At 31.7% G+C, this 21295-nt stretch overlaps 1 protein-coding gene across 4 annotated transcripts in view; it reads right to left on the bottom strand.

Annotated features, from left to right (window-relative positions):
* LOC129958987 (ecdysone-induced protein 74EF-like) overlaps positions 1-21295 on the bottom strand; it is a 285199-nt gene that overhangs the window by 7340 nt on the left and 256564 nt on the right. For 3 of the 4 annotated variants that reach the window (XM_056071752.1, XM_056071753.1, XM_056071755.1), the window contains 2 exons: positions 18296-18400; positions 16774-16881 (listed from right to left, as the gene is read on the bottom strand). In XM_056071752.1, the coding sequence (XP_055927727.1) occupies positions 16774-16881; positions 18296-18400 (213 nt within the window). The remainder of the gene's footprint in view (positions 1-16773; positions 16882-18295; positions 18401-21295) is intronic. The other variant, XM_056071754.1, reaches the window with a different exon arrangement.

Genomic DNA, 21295 nt, shown 5'->3' with positions numbered 1-21295 from the left:
ATAACATAACAATTGTTCATAATTCGCAAGAATGAATTGGTAATAAAAATAATTAAACAAGTATCGAATTAAAATGACGAATGTGGGGAGGGAGATTGTAAAAAAAAAAAAAAAAAAAAAAACATATCTAAAGAAACGATATTGGCCAAACAATGAACTCTGAAAATGCATTCATCTTTTAAGCTTTTAACAGCAAGATAAATAAAGGCTTACTATTTTTATTTCATACCAGACTGATAACCGACACACAACAACACTTGATAAAAAAAAAATCAAGAATTTAAAGCAAGCCTTTAATATTCAACTTTTTAAATACGGATAGTTGTAAAACAAAGATGAAAAACTAGTTATAAGCATACTGCAATTATATATATGTTAACATATTTTAACAGTTACGTGGCCGAATAGAAGAATTTTTTGAAAATTTTAAATTAGCTTTATTTCGCTACGGGAGGCATTTTATGTATAAGAAGCGATGATAAAACTGACATCCGTTTACATCGCGACACAAGAGTACAAGAGAGCAGAATTTTCCCCTTCAGTGGTTTTACTATGAGATTTTGATCGGAATTTTTTTGACATGTGTAAACTTAGGAAAGGGAAATTTAGGTATCTATAAAAGAATATTGCAAGAGTAAGGGATTTTTATCCCTTCGCTTAGAACCTGAGAACCTGCTGAATTCAGCAGTTTTACAGAGCGCAAGAAGAATTAATTAAATAGAAAAATGGGAATTGGATCAGGAAATAATAAAACATTTTAGAATGAAATTAATATGGGTTAAATTAAGATAAAAATTAAAAAAATTAATTAAGACTTAAATTAGATTGATCATTACACACATATATATATATGTGTGTGAGTGTGTGTGTAATGATATTTCTTAATTTAAATTAACTCTTAATTAATTTCCCCATTTTTATCTTAAATTAGTTCATATTATTTATTCTAGAATATACTTTTGTTCCATGATCTATATCTCTTTTTATTTCTAAGACGCACTCTAAGAAAATTGCTGACTTTTTTGTTTTCCAATTCACGAGCGAAGGGATCAAAATTCTCAACCCCTAAGCATTCCTTTCAAATATACTTAAGATTCTCTTTCCTAAATCGACATCAGTCAAAGAAATCGCTATCAGAATTTTTCAGTAAAATTACTAAAGGGAAAAATTTCTGTCACTCTGCACTTGTCTTCTGGTGCGAAGAAACACGCCCCACCTTCTTTCCCGTGCATCAATCATCCTTGCCCTCCGGAGGTAAATAAATTGAAGTTTATTTAAAATGTGTCTTCCTTTCAGCCCACATTTGTGAAAATGATACTTCATATATATGTGTGTGTGCAATGATATTTTAAAATTTAATTTCAATTCTAATTAATTTCCGAAGTTTTATCTTAATTCAGCATATATTAACTTCATTTTAAAATATTCTCTTATTTCCTGATCGCATTCCACTTTTTCTATTTAATTAATTCAACACGAGTTCTAAAATTGCTGAATCGGCTAAAAGCCGACAAGTTCCCATACTCCGAATGAAGGGATAAAAACTGTCCTGCCAAACACATTCTTTTAAACGATCTCTGTGATTCCCTTGTCTGGGCCGATGCGTGTAGAGAAATCCCTATCAAAATCTCATTGTATATAAGCACTGTGAGCGGACGTGTTTTGTCCGTGCTGCTTGTGTCTCTAGGGTTGCAATAAAGCCAACTTAAAAATTGAAAGTCTTCTTCTCTGGCTTCGGCCACGAGTCTGCTTCAAAAATTATGTTTACATTAAGCTAAAGGACTAATCTAAGTTTAATCTATCTTTATACCAAAAGTACAAATCATGAGACAAAATACTCGATAACTTTTTTAAAAATCACCTTTCATAAACAATTTTGTATATAAGATACCACAAATCAAAGGCAAATTCAGGGCTTTTTGGCCCTAGGAATTACGTATGTACACTATGTCAGTGTTTCTTAATTTGTGGGGTGCAATTACAAGAATGATCATAAAAATAAATTTTGATATAGAGAAAAAATTTTACAGCCTATACTTCCATTAGATAGATCGTTTAATAATAGTAACTGGAAGTAACTGTGACACCATTTTTATTAAAGGTTAATTAAATAACTGAACTATATTTTTGTCGGCATTAATGTTCCTCTTTCTTTAGAATTAACCGGAATTTCTCACATATATGTTAAACAGACAGAATTTGAAAGTTTAGAGGACCGCAACTACACCCTAATCTTTAGTTGAATTGTTTTTAATTCATTTTCAAAACCATTTGAAATGCAAAAATTTTAAATGGCCATATTGTATAGTCCAATTAAAACATTACAGAAATTTCAACTTTCTAGGAACGTTTAAAATTTAATTTAATAAATAGTTAAATATTTAAAATTTGTCCAAGGTTTTATCTTTATAATCTTTTAGAAATTGTAGGAAGTGAAAAAAAAAAAAAAAACGATTATGAATATTAAATTTTTTCCATACAAAAAACAAGGTGCCAATGTTACGTTGACATGACAGTTGTTATAGATTGGCCATAGGTCTGTAGAATATGCCATGTTTGATGCGATAGGTGTGTTACAAAAATTGCTCGAATGACAGTTGAACTACCGAACGTAGTTATTTTTTAGGTAGTACGTGTTCTCTAAGAAATGATTATCAAAAACTTAAAATAAATGTGTTATTAAAAATTAACTGAAAAATTTACGCTTTTCCTTAAAATACTATAGCATCAAAAACCATTTTTACAAAATTTTAAAAAAGAAGTCTTTTAGTAAAATCATTTTTAGAGCAATTTTTGAAAATATTTTTACTACACATGTTATTGCCTTCATATTCATACAGATTCTATGCTCATGTTATTGTTGCTATATAAAGGGTGTCCCAAAATGAATGCAAGATTTGAATTTGCCACCATTTGTGCAGTGAAGTGTTGGTAACCCTATTAAAAACAAACACACACACACATTTCACAGCTTATATTTTAGGGTTAGTAAAAATTGAGCGTTACACAACAGGACGACGTGCTTTCATTTTTGAACAATATTTCAAAAACAATGAAAGTTTGGTAGCCACAGTTCGAAAATTGGCTCCCTAGAACGTGCGAACACCATTGGATTTCTTTTTATGGGGTTATTCGAAGTCAAAGGTCTAGCCAATAAGCCCACAAGCACGCGTACAACGAAGGGGGAAATTCAACGCTGCATCAAAGAAATTCGACCACATTTATGCAAAATAGTCATGGAAAATTTCGACAATAAAGTACGCATCTGCCAGTAAAACGGTGGAGGCCATTTGCCCTATGTATTATTCCATACATAACCCTATCTGTGTACTTTGCAATTCAATAAAAATATAACAATTTAAAGAAAAAGAGATTTGTCAACTGAGACAAAGGGAAAACATCTGCTATTGCGTTTGGGATATCTGCATTCACCATATAGTAGGAAACGAGACTGTTGGGGAAATGAGATTTTTCAGTAAAATATCCAAGTTCTATGCATATTGAATCGAGAAGTATTATTCAACAACACTTTGAGATTAAAACAAATCAATATTTTTAAAAAATTAACACGATCTATTTAGTTATACGTTCGAAAAGGAACATTACATTAACAAGACGAGCAACTTTCAAATATTTTACAATCCGTAACAAGTAGGGAAGAATGTTATGCACTTGACCATTTCTACTTGCGCAGGTAACAAAATTTGATCATTTTTCTGTTTAGCACAAAGATTAATAACTAAGTCTTAATTTAACTTGTTGCTATTTTAAATGAAAAAAAATAGATATTTTGATAAATAAAAATATTCATTCGATTTCACTATTAAACAGTACGTATCACAAATACGACATTATGCTTCCTAGCATTTTTGGATACACTTAAAAAATGATACTATAGACAGACTAAAAACCTTATTTTGAGCAAACGCTGATTTTTCTATTCCAAACCTATGAGCGATGGAGATTTAAATGCGAAAGCTCATCATGTTATACCTTTGATCACCTTTGAATGTTCCTTTGAAATACACATGTTCCTTTGAAATGCAACGTTTCTTAATTACAGAAAGCTAGGGATACTTTAATCAAGATTATTTTTACAGATTACGTGAAAGATGATCATTTGTGTCTACCATCTCTATTTGTTCCTGAGTTTTGTGGCCTATTGCAAGAGACTTCCATTCGAATCTTTATTTAAAACAAACAAACAAAAAAGAAATTGCAACGGCTGAAAGATAAATATATTTTGGGAGCCCCAAGAAAATTGTCTCTTTTGCGGACTGGAAGAAAGAAAGATAAATGAAAAAAGAAATCTCCTGGAAGATTACGGTTTTTGATTATTAGCTTACTTGAATCGATAATTTGGTATATGATATCGCTCAATACATTAACTCGATTTTTAAACTACGTTTTGTCTACAGTTCTTTTCTCACAAATATAACTTTTCGGTTTTTAGATTTTCCGATTACTTCACAGAAGTACTCTTCTTTAATTAACTAAGCATTTTATCAATCATATTCGACCATGTTTTGAATAACCAGCGCCTTCCTAACCACGAAACTCAAGTAACGATTCCCGTTATTGAAATTACAAAATAAATAAATAAATAAAAGTGATTATAATTACTTTTCCTCCTCATAGCAATTATGGATGCATTTGGCCCATTCAAAACTTATTACAACCAGACAAAAAACAAATGAATGTTAACATCAAGTAATAGACGTAAATCTGGAACCATGAATGGTGTGGCTAAATTAATTACTAAATTTGACTTCAAATAATATCAAGGAAGTTTTGTTCCCTTTAATACGAATATTTTTATTAATGATGAGTTTCTGCCTTCATCTATAACTGTCAGGTCGATGATTCATCCATATCTCATACATGATGTAGCCATTTTAGGTTTAAGTTCATTCAAGTTTGACCCAAACTCTTGTCAGTCTAAATATACCATTGACCTCTTCAGTGACATCTTCTGAAAATGTGAGGCCTTTCCCTAAGATTCAATGAAGTAAAGAAAAACCGAAAGTTATATCAAAGATTATAACAGAGAATCCTGGAAAAAAAAGCCATAGGAAGGAACTTAAAATACACTGCTGCATTAAAAAAAAAAGTTATGAAAAAATGAGTTCAAAAATCAATGCTAATTACTTTTTTTTTTTTTTAAATTATAGAGTTCAGTAAATTTTTTTTTCTCATTCATTAAATTTTAGCATAATGCATATACTTTATAAGAAACGAACGTTTAAAAAAAACTATGAATTCTTGTAAATAACTTGTTGTTATGTATACAAATGGGATGGTTGTGCTTGCTTTTATGTGTAAAAAAAAACAAAAAAAAAAACAACAAAAAAAAACGGATGTTTTATCACTTTGATGTGTTTTTGTTCAAGAAACTCAACTGTCAATCGCGCTGAATGAAAAGACGCCTGGTGGAGCTTGAGTCCTCTAAGATTCACTTCTTGAAGAATTTCGGGAAGACAATTAGTGGTGTACCAGTTAGCCGTAACTGTCTCCTGTCCTTCCAGCTTTATGTCTTTGACCAGTCCTGTGTTTCTGGAAAAAAAACTGCATACATCCCTTTTTCCATGGCACGTTGTCTTTTCCCCAATGTGGGTGATAGAATAATCTTCAAAGTCCCATACTTTACCTTCCTGACGTGCTAGAACGTCAAAAAAAAAAAAAAAAAAATCGAATGTACGCTTCATCACCAGTTACGATTTTAGAAATAATGCGGTGGTTACCATCTGGAAGTAACTTAAGGATTTTTTTACTGATTCCTACAAGCTCCTCTTTTTGGCGCTGAATTTAAGTTAAGGGGAGCCCAACCTTTTTAACCATATGCAATTCTTCATGAATAATTTTATGTATGGCTGTGGATCAAATGTTAAGTTCCTTCTGTATCAGTTGGGTAGGCGCAGCAATTATCATCGATTAACATTTTCCGTATGACAGTCACATTATCCGGAATTACTACTGATAATGGCCTTTATGTGTATTCTTCATCCTGAAAAGAGTTGCTACTACCATCAGAATAAAGTAGCATGAGATGGACCGTCATTTCTATATGCTAAATGTAGACGTTGAACGTATTCGTCTTGATTTAATCCCACGATATAATGTTCTTGTATCAACTCCATTTTTCCTTCTGTCTAAAATTTATTCTACACTAAATTACTTGCAATTGGACAGTAAAAAAATCCCTCTACAAGGCGAAAATAATTAATATTTTGAAATCTAACCGTTAATTTTTTCTCTGCTACTTATCGTCTGCGCGTATCTCAAAAATTTCAGAGTGAATCTCGTAATAACTGCAGGTCAAAAGTACAACACTTCCCCCCTCCAAGTCAGACGTTACATCACTACGTGGTGTCTGTGATTATAGTGTAAGAATTATAAAAAATTATGAAAAATATTAAAGCTGATAATTCTGTTGTTTCAATTATGTAATAAAAAATTAACGAAATTAAGATCAACATTCGCAACAGAAGTGTGAACTATGAGAAGCCAAATGAAAATTAATACTAAAAACCGGACAAAGGAATAACACTCCCCCCCTACTCTAAATTCGGGGACCATCTGGTCACTTATAGAACATATTGTGTTTACATTGCATACCGATAGAAAGTCTACCACACTGGTTTCATTTCTTTGTTTTCGGTTTATCAATATCCCCCTCCCCCCAAAAAAAATTCACAGAAATAAGAATTTCTGGATTAATCTAAATGTTTTAATTAAATTATTCACGTTTATGTAAAATTTTGATTACATTAATCCATAATCTTTTTAAACAAAGAAAAGAAAAAGAAACTCTCAAATACTTAAGAACTCACATTTTCCATAAAGGCTTATTATACGACATAGTGCTGCCACCTATCGTGCAAATATTTAAATAGGAATTTCTTAATCTTCCGATGTTTGGAGCCCGCTAACAAGACGGGGAGGGGGGGGACCATTCTTTTGCTGAAAACTTCACACCTTTAAGGTTCTTATTGTTCATTTGACAAAAAATAAAAAAAAATCCAAATAAATCAACAAGAAATAATAAAAACAATTCTGATGTGATATAGTAACTAGATGAGTTTTGAGGAAAATCAATATCATACATTTAAGATAGTTGATAAAATGTTTACAACAAATTTGCATAAGATGGTGCTCTTGTTACGTTCCCGTGAAAAATCAGATTAAATTCTGAATCGTTGAATTTATCGAGGCTCCACAGTTTACAAAACCATAATTTAAATAAATTAAGGAAAGTTTTGATTGGGCGAAATGGAAAAATATCATCACACACTATTAAATAATATTTACGTTTATATAAAAGTTTGATTAGGTTAATTTACAATGTTTTTCTTTTTTTTTAAAAGAACTCCGAAATACTTAAAAACTCATATTTCTCATGCAAGGCTTATCATACGAAGTAGTGCTGCCATCTATCGGCCAAATATTTAAATACGAACTTCTTAATCTTCCGAAATTCGCTAACAAGAGGGGGAGGGGATGCTCCATTACTAATAACTTCACACCTTTTAAGTTTCTTGTTCATTTTATAGAAAAATAAAAAAAACCCAAATAGGCCAATAAGAAATAATAAAAACTATTCTGATGATGGGATTTAATCACTAGATCAGTTTTGAAGAAAATCAATATCATACATTTAAGATGGTTGATAAAAAAATTACTTAAACTGGTTCTCTTGTTACTTTCTAATGAAAAATCGAATTAAATTTAGAATCATTTAATTTTTCAAAGCTGCACAGTTTACAAAACCATAATTTAAACAAATTTAAGTAAAGTTTAGATTGGTCAAAATGGAACGATATCACCACACATTATTAAATAATATAAAATTTCGAATTAATAAAATAATTATAATAGCTTCACAAAATCCGTGAATCGTTTGAAATGTTCTTACCATCTTTTATAAGGTTATTCAAGTTTATATTTTCGCATTGATTTTTTTAATTTCATTCTGGCCTGAGCGATACAAAAGTATTAGAATACTAGAAAAAGATTCAACATATTTTAAAATGTTTATTACATATGATTTAATATCTAAATGACTATTTGTTTAAAACTGTATATAAAGTACACTAGTAATTTTTCTCCATTTAAAATAAACAAAGATATTATATAATGAAATATACAATATGTGATAATATACAATATGTCTTTGTCACTCAAGTCGAGGAAAAATTGCAATACTGCATGAGTTAATATACTTTAATAATCATATTTCAACAGTAGACAATTCTTATTTTTTATAGTCCGGCTGACTAATTAAAATGGTTGTACAAATTATGTCATGAATTTTTTTAAATAAGGTTATACTCTTTCGTGATATCTAATTTAAATTAGATCGTTAAAAAACTGCATGTTACATTTATATTATAAATCATTACAATATGTTGCTGCTTATAACCAATAGAATACTTTTTATCCGCAATCAAAATCCGATTCAGACTAACTGTGTAATTCCAGATGTAAGAAATAGATGGCGCAGCTGAACACGCTCCTATGACTAACGGTAACCTTGAAAGTATATTGACACCGGACGAGCCATGCGCTCTTGTTTTTGTTAGCGGTTGCGTACAGGTGGACCGCTAACGTCAGCTAGACGACTCCTGATTGGCTGATAAATGGAGAACAACACGCCAATGACTGAATGCAATCAAGATTGACTAGATAATTTTCGGTTCGCAGAATCGGGAGTCGAAGAGGTAGAAGCGGAAAAGTTCGCTCGCGGCGACGAAACTATAAAATAATAATAGAATAATGAACAGAGATATGATAACAAACGAAATAGTGATTTACTTTCTTATTCAAGTGAATTCCGAATAAGAAATAGCCTAAAACGTAAGAAAACTTTTATAAAAGATTTTAAAAAATTATGTTATGCACACTAAACTTTTGAAGTATGGAAATTATTTCACTGCTTTTTTTTCAAAAATAATTTTAAAAATTTGTATACCTTATCTTATTTTTACGAAAGTCACATAACCATGATAAAAAAAGAACTGCCCCAAACAGAATTCATAAAATTCAAAATGAGCAATTTGAAATTGAAGTGCAAAAATTATAAAAAGGAAAAAAAAAAAAAAAGTTCATTGTAATGGAAAAATTAATTCGGTGTAACACCGATCAAAAATGATTTATTTAAAAAAGACGGTCATCATTGGCAAGATACAAAAAATAACACTTAAAAGGAGATTACGATAAAACAGACGAAAAGAGAAATGCGATGCATCGTTGAGTTCATATTAAACTCATTAAAATGATAACATTTATCAAAACTTTACTTAATTAAAAGATGTTATTGGTTTTTAGATAAAAGAGAGTGAGCCTGTATCATTGCAAAATTTCAAGGTATTATCTTACATAATAAACATATTACTTCTTATTTATAATAATACCAAAAAATTTTGGTTAGTTAATTCTAACTAGTGCCAGAAAAAGACAAAAATTCATGAAAAATTAAATAAAATGCTATAAGAGTGGAATATAATTGTAAACAGCACAGTGGATGGTCCTTTTCCAATGGCGAATTCCAATAATCCAGGAAATATCACTATTTGAATACAAATGAAATTCGAGCGCGTATTCAAGGGGTTGAAGGTCGGAACTGGTTTACCTTCGAGCAGCACTCACATAATAAAAGCTAGCAACCTATTATGTCAATGTTACATCCCGAGGAAATTTGCTTTCTTTCGTTCGTTCCAAAAATGAATCATTCTTCAATGATATTACTTTGTAAGTGAGGAGTTGTAGAAGGGGATTGTTGCTGTACAGGGAGATTCCCTTTTAGAAACAATATACGCTTAGCAAGAAAAAAAAAAAAAAAAGAAAGAACATAAGCGCGGCCTGATGACTTTTTAAAGTTAAAATTACATAATTCATTATTAGCTTTTACAAATAGGAGTCGGCATAGAGTGCCATTTTGTACTATACCTTTTACTTTAAAAACTTCCAATTTATCATACAGATTTAAGGAAAACTGAAGAAATAATTTTGCTATGTTACAACGCTCAGAGAAGTAACAAATAAAATTTGGTATGAAAAACTGTCAGGTAATCGATTAACTGATGCATCAGGTTGATTCAAGACTGGATGTTACAATCAATTATTTTAACAATGTTTTATCTCATACTTACAGCATTTCATTTTTAAAGTTAATATTACTTTGATTTTTCATACGGGCCAAGCTTTCAAAAAGTTGTAAAAGAATTTTTGTATAGAAATAGGTGAAAGGACTGCGGTCAAGCGGCACAAAAGTTCTACGCATGACCCCACTTCCTCTTTCGGACGCCATCCGTGTCTTGCTTTTTGGGACAAAGCCAAAAGTTCCCGTTTTTTGATGCAGATCATCTCGCAACTACTCCCCCCCCCCCATATGCTCCCACGAAGAGCGGTTTTAATTCGAAAAAGTGCTCTTAGATACACTTTGAAGGTAATATTCAAGTTTAAAATATCCACTTATATGAAACTACTTCTTAATGTGTTTAAACAAAGAAAATTTTCAATTCTTGAAAATGTCGACGAAACATTTTCTTCGGATCAGCATCAGCCTCCTTATCCACTGGTTGAATCAAGCAAATGATACATTTGGAACAAACAAGTCATAGTTCAAGGTTCTTTGGTTGTTCTGATGCATTGTCTAAAAATGTAAATGGTTCTTCGTGGACTTTCATTTAAATAGGATATTCATTGTTCTGAGATTCTCGGAACAAGAAGCGGCTTCCTAATAATAATCTCCGAAAATTACACATCATATTATCACTGCGGTTCTATCTCAAAATATCGCGTGTGGTTTCAAAATGGGGTATTATTATAATTAAAGTAAAGAGCGAAATTGGTTAGAAATCAAAATATGCACATAAATGATCAATGAATATCAAATATTAATATGACGAACAATGTAATCTGCTTCCTAAATTCAAAAGTTTTGAAAAATGCGTGCATAAAATTCTCATGAAACAAAAATCTGCAATAAACTTCTTTCACTGAAACTTATTTTTAAAGCGCAGATGAGAAGGGGATGACTATTAATGAAAAACAGGCATTTATTTCTTACGAATCGAATTAATAAAAATGATTTTTTTTAATCTTGCTTCTCCTTTACTAGCACTTTTGGAAATATTTATCTTTGCTTGTTTACAAAAAATACGCACATCTACTTAAAAAAATCGTAACAAACATCAACAAAAAAGAAACTGGAATTTTAGAGTTATGCAGTGAGTTGAGGTAGAAACAGGAAATAACAACACTTTAAAGAAAACTGATTGGTGATGAGGGCAGGACGAGGGACGTGTGCGTGTAAAACCGGATGGATGCCTACAGCAGAAGGCCCCTCCCCCAGCACCTTTCTACTTGAACTTTCTTTTTATCCCTGTTTTTGTCCATACGTTTCAGAAACTGAGAAAAAAAATCTTTCAAATTTTAATGAAAATCGAGCTTATGCCATTCACTAGTGAACATAATAATGCCAATGTTTCACTAGTGAACATGCCAATGTTTCTATATTATGATGATGTTCAAAACAGAACAATTAAAAGAATCTGGAGTAAAGCTATTCAGTAAGACAGATTTAAAACTGCGGTTGTACCGTTTTCTATTATTATTTTTAAAAAAAATCTTGCACCAGAATATAAAATTACTTCTCTTACTTAAAAACAGCTACATTTTTACCGGTGCAGACACGGGGTTTAACATGAAATTCTTTACTAAGGAATAAGTTCCAGCGTTTAGTAAAAGTGAGGTTTGAAGAAATACAATTTGAATTGAATAGTTGAATAGATCTATAAAATGAGAAATACAGTCCTAGCAAAACAGCCTTTTCTTACACCAATGTCTAGAGGATAGTTTATTTAAAATTAATAATAAAACTGAGTGAAAAATAAGCTAAACATTTTATTTTTGAACAAGTTGGAAAATCTAATTAGAGAGATAAATGATATGAAATTTTAATATGAATCATGTATATCCATATCAGCTGTTTAAAAGGCAGGAATGGTTTCTAGGATTCGATGCTTTTATCTACAATTAAAATATTTAATTCATATCAGTAGTAGTATTATATTACAAAAAAGAATGATTTTAATTAACATTTTAAAAATTACTCATTTCATAAAACAATAAAATGCCTAAAAAATAGCAAACACGTTTCTAAAACCAGTAGTGTGCAACTGTTACACATAATATATAAAAAATAAGTATTGAATTTTTTCGCATAATTTTAATCTCTAAATTTTTTTACGTAGACAGCTGTATAATGACAAATATAACTGATTCAAAATCTCATTAATTTTTGGAAATCTATTTTATAGACATTATATTTATTGAAAATAACAACAGCTAATCTATTACAATGAAAATAATAATTACAAGTTATCATAGTTTAGATAATTACTCGTTTATTCTCTAAAGATGCAAGTAGCATCTATAGTATATTAATTTATAACAGGTTTTATTTGGTTACTTCTAGGTAATTTTTACAATTAGTCTCTGCATAGCAAAATATTCTTTATATCAGAATGAGGACAGCATGATTTTTTTTTCCAGTCTGTTTTAACAATATCTTCCTTAAAAATTTCTTCTCTTTTACTTTTAGATGGTACTGTTATGGTAGGAAAACAAAAACATTTGAATTGAAATAAAGCTCATGCTCCAATTGAGATTTGAGGAAGATTTCGTCAACGAGAGCAACCAAACGAAAACCCCTAGAGCGGCGTTTAAGCCTTTCCCTCCCCCTCTACGTAACTTCAAGGCAATCCATGCAATGGCCGCCGAGCAAGTGATACAGGAAATGCCATACAAAACTGGATTTCAATGCCACTGAGTTAGTGGTTCAACGACACAATGACTTTCCTCCAACACTGAAGGTCAAAGCCAAAGCAAAGACACACTCCCGCTGTCGTTTAAGGGTTGCACGCCAACAACCAACGCCAAACTCCATTCAAATCTTCTTAAGCAATTCTTTTTTCAAAAATAATATATATATATACACGCAATAAAAGAAGCTTTAAAAATAAATTTAAAATCTCAAACGTCGTCTCTGGGTAAAAAAAACAAAAAAAAACAGATCACTTAATTAAGATTTCATTGATTAGTCCATCGATGCAGCATTAAAAATAATTAACCAACCACTATAACTTCATAAATCACATTCTTAACTAATGCAAATAAGCTAACCATCAGCGGCATTTATATTCAGGCTTTTCAGAAAATTTTTCGAATTCTTTTCAAATCAGTTTTAATATTTCAGTACAAAATAATAATTAAATAACAATTAAGCGCCCCACTGTATTATCTACCTTTAATAAATACCTAAAAAACAAATAATTGACAATTTTTTTATAACCATGATCATTTGTTTCAATTCCGAGAGAAAAAAAAATCATTGCACACCACGAAAATTAACTGCAAAATTTTAATACATGAAGTTTCACATAAAGACCGCCAAGAGCGAAAAAGCGCCAAAAACGCACACATTTTCTACTCAGACAGTGATGACATCATATCATCCGCGAACCAATCGCAATCCAAAATTATCCCAACACGCAGCAACCTTAACCCCCGTCCCCATCCCGAGTTTTCCTCTCACCTGCGTAACTCAAAACAATAATGAAGTCGCTCTTGCATGCGCTACATATTTTGTAATAAGCAGCTTCAAAAACGAGATTTTCTTTCTTTCTTTTTTTGATATCTGGTTATGGAAAATGTTTTAATTATCGAACAGCAGCATAAAAAGTTTTCTAGAATAAAGATGGGATATTGCTCAACTTTACAATTACTCTTATTCACAGAAAACAATATTCTACCTTTTAATAAATGCTACATTAATACAAAATTTAAATATATTTAAAATAGAAAATTAGCAAATATTCTCTTTTTGTAATGATAATTCGAATGAGAATAATTTTATTAACCTGAAATATTCCTATTTTATATTATACCAAAACATATTTCCAAAAATAAATGTAATACTTTCGATGTAGTTTATTACTTTTATTTTTGCGCCATTTTTAATGAAATAAATCACCCTGATAACACATGATGGGTAGTCGATTTCTAAACTTTTCATAGCCTCGATTCTAAGCCCCCTCCCCGCTTCCGAATTAAATTTCTGTTTCACCATGTCGCGCTGTGTTAGATTTCAACCGTATTAATGTAACACAGCGAAATTGAGCTATTTTGTAGGTACAAATAATAGATGAAGTATTATACCCTATTACATCGAATGCCTCCAGTTGAGATTCCGCAGTAGAAAAATTTAGACTGAACTAGCTAAACAAAAACCCAGGAATCAGTTCTTCATAGGGAAATTATCACTCCCGGACTTCGGCTAGAAATATATTAAAACACTTATGGGTGGGGTCATTTCTCTGTAAAAGTAATCTAGTTTCTTTATCAATCTCAAATTTACTCGATCACGAAGACAGAATTAGTAGCAGAAAAAGAAATAGGATCTATGCAATTACAACAAACATCTTTTTTCACTTCAGTAACAATATTTACAAGGTTAAGTTCGAGGCAATTGTCCTTGAATTACAAACAGGGAAGTTATGTCGCACAGGAAGAGAAGAGAGGGGGAAAAAAAAACACCTTCTAAAAGTGCTTGCTGTCTTTTTTTCCCCCTTCCCCTGTTTCTTCCAACATCCTCTATTCTCCTCTCCTATAAACAAAGAAATGAGCTAGTAGCCTTTAGAAAAAAACAAGGAAAGATACGCAGATTTTTCTTCTACACGCAAGTAGGACAAGAGACTTGGAAGAATTTTTTTTTATCTCATTGTGGTCGGAAGAATTGAATAAGTATTTTTTTTTTATCAATATTTATACAAAAACGAAGAGGCGTCACTTCCAATTATAAAACTGCGCATAAATGATTGCCTTCACACTTTTGAAAAGTGTCACAAACTCCTTCCATCTTGGATTTTGGAATCCGACAGCAGCGACGCTGTGTTGATACCGAGACCTCCTACTGAAAACACTGTAAACTAAAATTTAAGATGCCTTTAATGTTAAGTGTTATTTGTGTTAATTTTATGTGCGTGAAGCGTGGACGAATGCTTCGTCTCAAAGAATGTGGATTCTTTGTGCAAAAGTGATATTATTACTCATCCATAGTGGTGGTCCTGAAATATAACGTAAGTCTAATTACCTTATTTAAATTAGATTTTTTCTTCATTTTTTGCTGATAAAATGATAAAAAAAATACAAATAGATATTTCGACATAAAAATGCTGCTTTTCGAAATATGATCAGGGATGGCTACTTTAAAATTGGGGATAACCTTTTTCCATGGGCATTGTGAGCAAAACCTGAAATCTGAGGAAAGAAATATTTCTTCTTTCTTCAATGGCCCAAAATGCTAAATATTTAAATCTAGTCTCTCTTAGATCCACTTATTAGGCCTCCAATTCACGAGTCTATGAAAGTAGAACAGCCATTTTTTTCTGGCCTGATGATCAATATTTGTAAAGAGAACCAACTGTGCGTCACAGAGATTGCCATAATTTCCAAAAATGTGGTTCATTTTAGAACCCTAACACTTTCTATTGAACTCTATGACTTCACTCTTTTGTGCACCAAATATTTTAAACCTCCCCTACACTTTCTAGCATACTTTCAAAACATGGTTCGTTTTTTTTAAATGAGGGGGGGGGGGGGTGCCACCTTCTTCCTGCAAAACAGAATCCAGAATTCAATACAAATCGATAGTGATAAGATAAAGTTCATTAACTAAAATCGTTCTGTTTTCAGTTTTTGTTTACACATACACAATGAGGGGTCCAGAATTCGATATACATTAATATTAGTTCAGTTATCCTCCTCGCTTTTGTGTGATCGTTTTCGTATTCAATTTCATCCATTTCATTTCTGAGTTCAGAGACAGAGAATGACAATTCTAGTATTGATAGGTGAGAATTAAGACAGACATCTCCAAAAATGTTTTTTTTTCCCCTCCGACTGAAAAAGGCCTAAATTATTAATATTCATAAAATACCTTTTTTTTAAAAAATTGATTTTGGTTGTTCTGGTAAAATAAGACTTCGTATAACGCTTTTGGATATGTAATTAATGAAAACGGCCCTTAGTTCTGAACTTCCCGGTCTGCTTCTTATAACAATACATACCAATTTTTTGCTCTTTAAATTGTTGTTAATATATTGGTAATCCCCGAAGTCAACATTCCTAGACCCACAAGGGACAGGATATTTTTAATACGGAGTCTTTATATCCAGCAGTATTTGATTTACCCGCCGATCGCAGGGAAGGTTCCCACTGCTTCGATTTAAGTATCAGCTTCCTAGAAGAAAGCTAGCAGCTAGCAGCTCTGTATTTAAACTAAAAAAAAACACAAACACTTGTCTTATATGATGAGAAATAAGTTTGAAATTTCAAGTTTAGCATCTTCGTACACAACAAGGAAGAAACCTAGTCTTAATCAAAAAATAGTCGACTACCAACATTCACCAAAAAAATTTCTAAGACTGGTGTGTGTTTCAAATAAATTCTTGCCTGAATTAACTACGATCGATATCTGCTTATCGGGCAAATGTTCAAATGATAGGGAAATTAATTTGTCGAAATTCCTTGGCACTTATTAAAAAATATATAAGTGATACCAATCATTTTGAAATCTGTAAAAAGCAAAAACATTCCTTCATATCCTGATAACCCCTTTTTCTTATGATGCAATTAATTATCAATCAATCTTCCCATTCGCAAATACGACGCTGATTCGCTATTACATTTCATGATTTCACTAGTACTCACTTTGCTGCAATCGATTATTGTACATCTGAGGCTGGTTGACAGGCCCATAGGGTGTGGCGTATGACAAACCATTGGGACTAGGGGATTCAGGTGTCCTGGAGGCAGCAACTGAAATCGTAAAGACGTCAATCAATCAGAGATGGTCTCGGATTAGAATAAAGGATAACCATCACCGCACACAAAGCTGAATCAAATAAGAGAAAGTGAGTACCGATTCTTCAAAAATTTCTTCGAAGGAAAAAACCAACTTCTTTACTGGTGTAAACCAGAATTATGGACATCAAATTCATGCGAAAGGCAATCAAGTAAGCGATGGCTTAAATTTCCAAGGATATGCCAAGAATTTACAAGTTATACAAATTGTTTTTTTTTTTTAATTAATGCAACTAAAAATTACTTCACAAAGAGTGCCCTTCTTTTTTTTTTGCCCCAACATTTGCATTAAAAGTTAATCAGTTTTTGTAGGATTAAACATATTCCCAAAATGTTAGATCGGAAACAGCAAATATGTAGTTAATCTAGATCAATCACAACACAGAAATTAGTGGGGCAAAAATCTTATGAATTGTATGTAATAAATTTTGCATGAATCGCTGTTATATGAAATATGCTAGTGTCGCGCATTTTCTCTACAGTGTCGTAGCGACGGGAGGCAAGTTACTTTTGGAAGCTAACTGTCATGAAAGAAGACGAGAAAAATACCCCGAATAATTTTCAAAGTAAACAACATGTAAACAGTATTCTTCCCACATAATGTGACATTTTTTAATTGTGTGTCAAGACATTCTTATTTCCCCGTACAAATCGCACAAGAAGAAACACATATTATAACACTTTGGAATAAAAATGCGCTTACTTTCAAGATGATTTTAAAACCTACTAATATCAAATGTTTATATGCAACAGTAAAGATAGTGGGTTCTCCTCTACAATATTTACACTAACAGATTTCTTACTAGCAATAAAATTCGCCCAAAATTACAGATTTCCCTATTTATTAACAAACAAGCTTAAAAATGAATCTCATATCAGAATATTTTTTTTTTAATTTAAAGGTAAACATACTATTAAATGATGTAGCAAGAAACAAAAGGAAATGATTTGAACAAAGACAATTAAAAATAAAAAGCTTACTGAAATCTCTCACGATAATGTTATAAGCAGTTAATGCTGTCTCCGTATAAATCAGTAAAAGAAGCAAAGTTTTAACACAGTCGAACCGGTTTTCAATATACTTCCAGTTCAGACAGAGGATGGGGCAAGAAAGCAAGCCATTTAGTGCCACACAAAGCAAAGAGAGAAAAAAAAAAATCATAAAGACGCCTTCCTTCCATTTGGGAGGAGTGAAATAGTTGGATCTGAAATACTTTTAGCAATAGACGATGTAAAAATCGATGGTAGTTACTAATTATCTTGTACTTTTCTCCATTTCATTTTCGAAATCAAAAGCTAACCCAACGGCTCCTTTTATTTCGCACAACTTTTGTTGCATAAATAAAGTTCTCAAAATTATATTACATACCGGAAGCGCCTATAAGACGTGGCTTCGTCTCTTCATTACTAAGATGGCTACTGCTACTGTCGACGTCAGACACACCACTGTCAGCTGGACTTGGAGGTAAAGAGCCTAAAATAAAAAACATACAGTATTAACTGAAGCATTAAACATTTTCTCATTGCAGCAGAATATTTTTCTTAAATCTTTGGAAATTCTTCCATATTTGAAGATGGAAGTAGTTTGCTAAGGTAAAAATTTTAGACTGATTTACCACATAATTTTGGAAATAGCATTTTTGTTGATAACAAAAAATACATAGGATGGTTTTCAGGCAAAATGAGTGTTATACAAATAAAATCTCGCCCAGCTAATGCGCAAAATCCTATACATGTTAACATCTACGCTAAGAGTGTTTTGCTTTGTCAGGCGACGAGGAATTAAAGCGAAAAATGGCATTTCATTGAAACAATGAAGTACGAGTCATTGGTGGTACGCGTTGTCTGATGAGACATTTAAATGTGAGCCACTACTGGTACGCTGATAAGGTTAATAATTCAGGGGTACTACATTCAGGTCATTAAGTATTAGTATGGTCATAAGGTTAAGGAATGGTTAAAAGTGAACCAACCATAAAGAGATGCATGATTAGGGCACTTAAATTCTGGTGAAATTAATCGTTCTTTCATTTTTATTCATAACAAATGCATCCCTTCATTTTTTTTTTTTTTTTTTTTCTTCTTCTTCAAGTCAATGCTGTATCAAACGAATGGAACGCAACAGGAAACCTCTGAAACGAAGGAATCTCTTTTTCCCTCAAAACCCATTAGAACCTCTTCCGCACCTGCGACCCCTAACGGCTTTGCTCCACTTTGAAATCCCTTTCTCCGTAGTGGGATTCAAAGAGGTTGATAGCCCCTCAAGGTTAAAAAGGATAGAGGTTCGCAGAAGGGGTGTTCTATGAAAGGTCAGGGAATAGGTCTATCGGAAATGGATTTCAGGACAAAGGGGCCTCTGCTCCATTTGGAAGAAGGGAAAGCAAAATCACATTCCTCTTGAAAAATAGGAGAGCCCATTCGGAATCGATTTCAGTTACGCCGTTAGAGGATAAAATTTTATTCAAACTTCACTGACAATTATGAGAATATGAACTTTCAACCATTATTACAAAATTACTTTCATCATCACCCATTCTTTAACTGATAAGAACAAATCTTGGAACAACGTAAAATGTCATTTTCAATCGTTTTTGAACATATGAATAACGTGTTTTATTAGCCATCGCTTGTTTGGTTTGCTCCTTCAACTACACTACAATCAATCGTTTTCTTTCTTTTCCCTGATTGATTCAGAAATAATACCCCCTAACATTTATTAGAACCATACGCACATTCCTTGATGCCAATAGAATATTTAAAGCCTCTTTGACTTGAAATGTTTTTCAGTTTCTTAAATTATACATAATTATTCAGTTGATTGAAACAGTACATTTCAATTTTATTTTCGGTTGGAGAATCTTACAGCATTTTCTGTCTGCGCAGAAATATTCAGGCCACTTTAACAACCATCATTTGTAAAAATTTCAAAGGGGTCTCCTTTTTCCCTTTCAAATACTGGGAATTCCTCTCCTCTAAAAAGAACACGTGGTAAAAGCAACAGAGGATGCTTTTACAACGATGCAAAAAGCTGCAATATCTAATTTTACTAATTAATAAATGTACTGTTCAACAAATCGTAATTTACATATTTTCTTTATTATATCTCACTGCATGTTTATAAATTAAACGAGCGAGCTCAAAAATTAAAATATAACAGCACAGTATTTTTCAAAATCAATCATTGTTAATGTGGTTGTCATTTCACTTGTTGAATTAACATCTTAGTCAGAGGGTTGAACTAAGATGAGACGTCATTTTAATAGGAAGCCGACGAAAGGACTTCCAACTCGATAGAACCAAAATTTTGAATATAATTCATTTGATAGATTCATTCACGCGTCGAATCCTGATGATAAAGATTAAATCATTAGTAATGTGAAATAATGGAGAAGAAAATTATAATTGAAACTACTCAGACATGCATAAAAGAAAAGATTTCGAAAACTTAATTTCCTTCAGAAAAATAACTTTCTTACTACAATAATTTTAAGCAAATATTCAAAATTTGACAAAATTCAAAATACTTCAACAGGCGAAAAAGAATTATTTTTGCGAACCAAAAATGTGAATTAAATTCTTTGCAAGATGGTCTAATTTCATAGATGGTCATGCAATTCTAAGCCTATTATATTCATTTAAGCTATTTCGAGTGAATAAGATTAGAACTCTCTGAACCGTTTCGACTGCCATACAAATTTAATTTAGATAAGGCGACTGAAGCTGCTTCAAAAGATGTATTAGATTTGGAATAAAAATAACTCCAATGGAAAACCTTCCCCTTTAAATTCCCCTTCTTTGGACGTTGGAACAAAATTTAATGAGGGAAAAAGAAATTATACTTGATAATTTAATCAAGTTGAAATACATACTTGAAATAAATGAGTAAATTTATTTCAAGTATATATTTCGCTTCATTTCACTTGAATTTAATGAGTAAATTATACTTGATATAATTTAATGAGTTCCACAACTTATATTTATTATATATAAGTTATTTTCCATTAATATGAATGAATGTGGGTGTGCTTAATGAATTCAATTTATTCACACATATTAATTTAATTCTTATCTTTTAGCAATTTAAATTTCTGAGCTGTGCGTGGTTTTGTTTTTTTCCGCGCTTCTCACGGTCTAACTTTAACTAATGCTGAACTGCATATGACATGAAATTCACAAATCTCGAAAAAGTTTTTTTTCCCCAACCATATCTGCGCCTCTTATGTATACAAATTATAAGCTACACGCTGAAAAGACATTTTTCTGCTTTCGGCATTGGTGCGCTATCCGATACCTAGTCATGATCATCCAATATAAATATAAAATCAACTAAAAGATGGAACTTATTGCTTAACCGTAAAGAAAAAAAAAT

The sequence above is a fragment of the Argiope bruennichi genome, chromosome X1, assembly GCF_947563725.1.
Source record: "Argiope bruennichi chromosome X1, qqArgBrue1.1, whole genome shotgun sequence".
In the NCBI taxonomy this organism is placed as follows: domain Eukaryota; kingdom Metazoa; phylum Arthropoda; class Arachnida; order Araneae; family Araneidae; genus Argiope; species Argiope bruennichi.
The sequence above is the reverse complement of the archived record's forward strand: the minus strand, read 5'-3'. Positions and strand labels throughout refer to the sequence as shown.